General features: G+C 52.3%; 1 protein-coding gene across 1 annotated transcript; it reads left to right on the top strand.

The window, feature by feature from the left end:
* The first annotated feature begins 109 nt into the window (after nt 1–109).
* LOC113616969 (uncharacterized) lies at nt 110–5363 on the top strand. Its single transcript, XM_027100314.1, is given in 2 exon segments — nt 110–3337; nt 4005–5363. Coding segments are annotated over 2 exon segments (2922 nt in total). The 5' UTR covers nt 110–577; the 3' UTR covers nt 4167–5363.
* Nucleotides 5364–7979: the final 2616 nt, after the last annotated feature.

Genomic DNA, 7979 nt, shown 5'->3' with positions numbered 1-7979 from the left:
CGGCGACTAGTGTCTCTGTTTAAAAGTCAACCAATCGGCGACTAGTGTCTTTGTTTAAAAGTCAACCAATCGGCAACTATGTTTGTACCGGTCTATAAAAGAGCTGTACTAAACTCCGCCAGCACCTCTTAGCGTCACCGGCAACGAGTGCGCGGAGGTCCAGGTTCGAACCTGCAATAAATGACCCTTGCCGTTTGGCTTTGACTCTCGACTCTGGTGGTCTTGTGGAGGGGCCTCGCGACCTCGGGCATTTCATTTGGGGGCTCGTCCGGGATGCCCCCAAGCCCACCAGACATCAGGTCAACGGGTCATCGCTGACAACCGATCGGTAAGTAAGCCGGCTCAGGGTACCTTCTGTTTTGGGGACTAGGACAGTCCTGGCGGACGCGCTATAGGACACCTAGTCGGGTGTGGTTGGAGACGTCCACCACGACCCATCTGGGGCGGACAGCCCATCTGAAGCGCGCACGCGATAACCTCCCCTTCCTCCTTTTACAGACTCCGCTATTGGGACTGCTCTTAATCACTTTTGTTTTCAGAGTAACCTTTTCTAATCAATCTCTTCCAGGACCTAGACATGGGCCAAGCACAGAGTACCCCCCTCTCCCTCCTTCTCGCTAATTTCGGGGATGTAAAGTCCCGAGGACACAACTTCAGTCTGGACATCCGGAAAAGAAAACTAATTACCTTCTGCCGCTCTGAATGGCCAACTTTCGGGGTTGGCTGGCCCACCGAGGGTACCTTTTGTCTTCCTATAATCCTAAAAGTTAAATCTAGAGTTTTCTTGCCAGGAAAAGAAGGCCATCCGGACCAGATCCCCTACATCCTGGTATGGCAGGACCTGGTAGAAAACCCTCTTCCCTGGATGACCCCCTTTTTGTCATCAGGGTCATATAAGATCCTTGCGGCCCGACCAACTAAACCTCCCAAGCCTCAGACCCGAACTGCACCCATACTCTCTGACAGCCAAGACCTCCTTCTCCTAGAACCCCCCCCATATCAATCTCCTCCTTTGGCCCCACAACCAGTCCCCCTTCCTGCTCCTGGCTCTGCTCCTCTCCCCTTGGTAGAACCTCCTGCGGCCCCTCCCGGAGGGCCACCCAGGCCAGAACCGGAGGACCGAGAGGCAGAGGCGCTACCGGTCCCCCTGCCCAATGAAAATAATTCCCAGGGACCGGCTGGGCGCACTCGCGGACGCACTCAGCGCGACCCAGGGTTCCGCCATCCTGATTCCACCATAGCCCTACCCCTGCGAGAAATAGGCCCTCCCGATGAGACAGGGAACCCCCGACTCCAGTATTGGCCATTCTCTACCAGTGACCTATATAATTGGAAAACCCAGAATGCCCGTTTTTCTGATAATCCTAAAGACTTGATAGCTCTTCTAGATAGCGTTATGTTCACTCATCAGCCCACCTGGGATGACTGCCAACAGCTCCTCCGGATCCTATTCACTACCGAAGAACGGGAGCGAATCCAGCTGGAGGCGAGAAAACTGGTTCCGGGAGATAATGGTCAACCCACCGCTAACCCTGACCTCATCAATGCAGCTTTTCCCTTAACTCGCCCCCCGCAGGATGATTGGGACTATAACACCGGAGAAGGTAGGGGACGACTGCTCATTTATCGCCAGACTCTAATGGCGGGTCTCCGGGCTGCCGCGCGCAAGCCCACTAATTTGGCCAAGGTATATTCAATTGTACAAGGTAGAACAGAAAGTCCCTCCTCTTATTTAGAAAGATTAATGGAAGCCTTTAGGCAGTATACCCCTATGGATCCAGAGGCCCCCGAAAATCAGGCCGCCATTGTAATGTCCTTCGTTAACCAGGCAGCCCCTGATATTAAAAAGAAACTCCAGAAGTTAGAAGATCTGGAGGGCAAACAGATACAGGACTTACTCCGTATCGCCCAGCGCGTCTTTAATAACCGAGACGCCCCAGAGGATAAACAACTTAAAGCCACTGAGAAAATGACTAAAGTCCTGGCCGCCATTGTTCAGAAAGATCAAGAGGGCCCCCCAGCCACTCGACCTCCCAGGCGACCATTGGACAGAGATCAATGTGCCTATTGCAGGGAAAAGGGCCACTGGGCTCGGGAATGCCCCAAGAAAAGGCAGCCGCGCCCCGACCAGGGGCAATGGCAACCGAATGCCACCCCAGTCCTGTTTACACATGATACAAATTAGGGGGGACGGGGTTCGGACCCCCTCCCCGAACCCAGGGTAACCCTACGAGTGGAGGGGAAACCAGTCCAATTCCTGGTGGATACAGGGGCACAGCATTCGGTCTTGGTTAAGCCCCACGGGAAAATTTCTAACAAATCCTCCTGGGTCCAGGGAGCTACGGGAGTCAAACGTTACCTTTGGACCACTCAGAGAACTATGGACTTGGGCACGGGAAGGATAACCCATACCTTTCTGGTCATTCCTGATAGCCCTTGCCCCTTACTGGGGAGAGACTTACTCACTAAAATGGGAGCACAAATTCATTTTCGGCCAGAGGGGCCAATCGTAACAGACCCTCACGACCAACCCATATCTGTGCTCACCCTGAACTTGGAAGATGAGTACCGACTTCACCAGGAACCACCCTCCCAAAATCAAGATATAGAGTCATGGCTTCAGCAGTTCCCCGAAGCATGGGCAGAAACAGGGGGGGTGGGACTAGCCAAACATCGCCCAGCCCTATTCATAGAGATCAAACCGGGGGCAGATCCTGCACGTGTCCGACAATATCCCATGCCCCTAGAGGCCAAGACTGGTATCACTCCTCATATTCGCCGGCTTCTTGACCTGGGGATACTGCGTCCCTGCCAGTCGGCCTGGAATACACCCCTGCTGCCAGTCCGCAAACCTAACAGTAAAGACTACCGCCCAGTGCAGGACCTGAGGGAAGTTAACAGACGGGTCATAGACATCCATCATACTGTGCCCAATCCATATACTCTTTTGAGCGCCCTTAGTCCAGAAAAACAATGGTATACTGTGCTGGACCTCAAAGATGCCTTTTTTAGTTTACCCTTGGCGCCCAAAAGTCAAGAACTCTTTGCCTTCGAATGGTCAGATCCCGAGAGAGGTATAAACGGACAACTCACCTGGACCAGACTTCCCCAAGGATTCAAAAACTCGCCTACCTTGTTTGATGAGGCCCTACACGAGGATCTCAGTGAGTACCGGAGACAAAACCCCAATGTAACCCTCCTGCAGTATGTTGATGATCTCTTAATAGCTGCTGAGACCGCTGAAGCCTGCCTGCAGGGAACCAGAAACCTCCTACGGACTCTCGGCACCCTGGGATACCGAGCCTCTGCCAAGAAAGCACAGATCTGCAGGCCTGAGGTAACTTACCTGGGATACCTATTGAAAGGGGGGCAACGATGGCTCACAGATGCACGGAAGGAAACCGTCCTCCGCATCCCCAGACCCACCACGCCTCGACAGGTGAGGGAATTTTTGGGGTCGGCTGGGTTCTGCCGTTTATGGATACCCAAATTTGCTGAAATGGCCAAACCGCTATACCTAGCCACCAAAGAGCAGACGCCCTTTGAATGGACAGAAGAGGCTGAGCAGTCATTTCAGCAGATCAAAACTGCCTTGCTTTCCGCACCCGCCCTGGGTCTCCCTGATGTCTCCAAACCCTTCCACCTCTTTGTAGATGAAAGCAAAGGCATAGCTAAGGCCGTGTTGACCCAGCCCCTCGGTCCTTGGCCCAGGCCTGTTGCTTACCTATCAAAAAAATTGGACCCAGTGGCTGCCGGCTGGCCTCCTTGCCTCCGGATGATCGCCGCCACGGCCCTAATGGTAAAGGATGCTGACAAACTAACTATGGGGCAGGAGTTACATGTCACCACCCCCCACGCCATCGACGGGGTTCTCAAACAGCCTCCCGACCGATGGATGAGCAATGCTCGATTGGTCCACTACCAGGGTCTACTGTTAAATCCCCCCAGAATCAGCTACACTCCGCCGCGGGCATTAAACCCTGCCTCCCTATTACCTGACCCAGATTTGGACTCCCCACTCCATGACTGTGCAGAGGTACTGGCCCAGATCCATGGGGTTCGGGAAGACCTACGTGACCAGCCCCTACCGGATGCACAAGTCACATGGTTCACTGACGGCAGCAGCTTTGTCCAGCAAGGTCAGAGGTATGCGGGGGCAGCAGTAACATCAGAAACTGAGGTGATATGGGCAGAGACTCTCCCCCCAGGGACCTCAGCCCAAAAAGCTGAATTAATTGCCCTGACCCAAGCTCTCAAGATGAGCAAAGGCCAAAAAGCTACCATATACACAGACAGCCGGTATGCTTTCGCTACCGCACATATACATGGGGCAATATACCGAGAGCGGGGACTACTCACAGCAGAGGGCAAAGACATCAAGAACAAAGAGGAAATCCTGGCCTTGCTAGCGGCCATATGGGAACCCAAAAAGCTAGCCATTGTACACTGCCCGGGGCATCAAAAACCCACGAATCCAGTCGCCCGAGGCAACAATTTGGCAGACCAGATGGCTCGAAAGGCGGCACACACTCCAATACCATTACTTCCCCTGCAACTGCCGGATCCAGGCCCCCGGGAACTACCGCCCCAACCCGACTACTCGGAGGATGACATCAGATGGATGAGCAGGCTCCCTCTAACCCAGGTTAGAGACGGATGGTGGCGGGACGCTAAGAACAATATCCTCCTTCCTGAGAGACTAGGAACCCTGGTCCTTGAACGGATCCACCGTAGCACCCACTTGGGCGCCCGACGGCTACAGGATCTCATCAGGCAGACTGGACTTAAAATTAAAAATGTCTCCGAGAAGACTGAACGACTGGTTGCTGACTGTGCAGTCTGCCAACTCCATAATGCCAGCACCCACCCGCCAACCACTGGCATCCGGGAGAGAGGAAACCAGCCTGGAGCCTACTGGGAAGTGGACTTCACAGAGGTAAAGCCTGGCAAATATGGGTATAAATATTTACTGGTGTTTATAGATACCTTTTCAGGTTGGACTGAGGCATTCCCAACCAAGAATGAGACTGCACAAATAGTAGCTAAGAAGCTACTAGAAGAGATCCTGCCCAGGTATGGCTTTCCAGTTATGATAGGGTCCGACAACGGGCCAGCCTTCGTTTCTAAGGTAAGTCAGGATCTGGCTTCCATACTTGGGGCTAATTGGAAATTACATTGTGCATACCGCCCCCAGAGTTCAGGACAGGTAGAAAGGATGAATAGAACTTTAAAAGAGACCTTGACTAAATTGACCATGGAGACTGGCGCTAACTGGGTAGTCCTACTCCCCTACGCTCTGTTTAGGGTGCGAAATTCCCCCTATAAGCTAGGATTTACTCCCTACGAAATAATGCATGGTAGGCCTCCTCCTATCATCCCTAATCTAAAGACTAACCTTATCCAATTGGACCCAGAAAATAATTTCCTGTCTTCCCTCCAAGCCTTACAGCGGATACACGAGACAATCTGGCCCAAACTAAAAGAGCTATATGCAACAGGACCCCCACCTACTCCACACCAGCTCCGGCCAGGTGACTGGGTCCTTGTCAAACGCCATCGACAAGAGACCCTAGAACCCAGGTGGAAAGGACCTTACCAGATCATCCTGACAACGCCGACAGCCATCAAGGTGGACAGCATAGCTGCCTGGATCCATTACACACACGTCAAGCCGGTGGACCCATTTTCTGACCTCATCAAGTCCACTAAAGCTGATGTCACCTGGACTGTTGACCGGAGTAAGAACAATCCCCTCAAACTGACTTTGCGCCGTACCCTCCCCCATGATGACCAAGGTACTGCTGATAGCCCTAATGATAGTCCTAACCCTCAACCCTCGGGCCACGAGGGGAGGATTCAGCCCTCCCCCCAATAAGAATACTTTAATACAACTACTATATGGTGCACCGTGCGAGTGCAGGGGAGGTACTATGGAGACTCCTGTTGTTCCCCGAGGATATACTCATATGCAGGACTGCGGGAGCATAACTGCGTATCTTGTTCAGGAATATAGGGTTACCGGGGCCTCTCAAAACTGGCAATGCTACCATAAGCCTAAGCCACTCCCCCCTCGAGCTACTTGCCCCTGTTCTACCTTCCAGGAATCAATGCATAGCATGTGCTATTCCTCTTACCAGCAATGTATAGGGGCCAATAACAAGACTTATTTCACAGCCATACTACAGAATAATAAAAGCCCCACCATTAGTGATGATAATAAATACCTTCAGGCTGGATGCACTGGCACCCCCGGGACCCCGGTATGCTGGAATACCAGGGCCCCCACACATATGTCAGACGGTGGGGGGCCCCAGGACGCAGTGCGCCAGATAGAAACCCGAAGACCAATAGAAGAGGTCTATCGGCATCTGTACCCACAGCTCAGCTACCACCCCCTAATTCTCCCTAAGGCCGATCCCTCTGAATTGGACTCCCAGACCATGTCCATACTAGAAGCTACTTTTGCGCTTTTGAATGCCACCAACCCCAACTTAGCACAGGATTGCTGGCTCTGCCTTCCTCAAGGACCGCCCCGCCCTATAGCCATCCCCACCTTCGCCAATTTAAACATCAGCGAACGATGTAACCCTACTTTACTCCCCGAGCCGTTCCCCATACAATTTTCAAAATTTTCAACCACCTTTAATACCTCATGCTTTGTTAAGAACGATTCCCTCTCTAACGCCAGTATTGACTTGGGAATCCTTTCATCCACTGGATGTAGTCAGTATATCCCCGTGAACTCCTCCCTCTGTAGTCCTAACACCACTGTTTTTGTCTGTGGAAATAACCTAGCATACACCTATTTACCCCCGAATTGGACAGGGGTCTGCAACCTAGCCACCCTCCTCCCCAATGTAGACCTAATCTCGGGAGACACCCCATTGCCCATTCCCAGCTTTGACCTTTGGGCAGGGAGAACCAAACGAGCCATTACAGTCATACCCCTCCTGGTAGGATTAGGAATTACAGGAGCTGTGGCCACAGGAAGTACGGGTCTTGGGGTCTCCCTTCACTCATATAGTCAGCTGTCTAGGCAATTAATAGAAGATGTAGAAACTCTCTCTGGGACCATTCAGGACTTACAGGACCAATTAGATTCGCTGGCCGAGGTGGTCCTACAGAATAGGAGGGGCTTAGACTTGCTGACAGCTGAACAGGGTGGGATATGCCTCGCCCTAAAAGAAAAATGTTGTTTCTATGCGAATAAATCAGGCATTGTAAGAAACAAGATCCACCAGCTCCAGGAAGACCTAGCTCGCCGCCGGCAAGAATTAGCGGATAATCCCCTTTGGTCAGGATTTCATGGGATGCTCCCCTTCCTCCTCCCCATCCTGGGCCCTCTACTATGCCTCCTTCTCCTCCTCACTATAGGCCCCTGTATACTCAGTAAAGTCATGAATTTTGTTCGCGAAAGAATAAATACAGTCCAGCTAATGATATTAAGAACACAATATCAGCCCTGCGAGGCCTCAGAAATTGAAGAAACTGAGCCTTGAGGACCCAAGATTGGCTCCTCTGGTTCATGAGAAAGGGGGGAATGAGGGGGCTATGTTCTACTTTGGTGGGAATAGGACTGAGTTGACGCCCGGAATTTCTTTTCTGTTCTTTCCGGAGGAGAAGGGCCGAAAAAGGGCCATTCCAGGGCGCGGCGCTGGGCTTGCCACATTTGGGAGCGCCGCCTGAAGTTGGGCGCACAGCCTCCCGCCGCCCTGCCGTTGGGCTGGTGGAGGCCGCAGCACTGTTAGGGTCGCATCAGTCCTCCTGTTTGCACTATTTCTTTTTGCGACCATGGCCCCGCCTTAAGTATTTCCAATTGAGAAACAAAACCTCAGGAAACCGAAACTTAACCAGCCGCTCTCGCTTCTGTAATTACGCTTGCTGACCCCCCCCCCCGCAACCGTACAACCAATTAGACGGCGACTAGTGTCTCTGTTTAAAAGTCAACCAATCGGCGACTAGTGTCTTTGTTTAAAAGT

This window comes from Aethalodelphis obliquidens, unplaced genomic scaffold (assembly GCF_003676395.1).
Source record: "Aethalodelphis obliquidens isolate GAN/ISIS:26980383/991018 unplaced genomic scaffold, ASM367639v1 scaffold1054, whole genome shotgun sequence".
NCBI classification, from domain to species: domain Eukaryota; kingdom Metazoa; phylum Chordata; class Mammalia; order Artiodactyla; family Delphinidae; genus Aethalodelphis; species Aethalodelphis obliquidens.
Note: the sequence above shows the minus strand (reverse complement) of the source record. Positions and strands in the feature narration are given on the sequence as shown.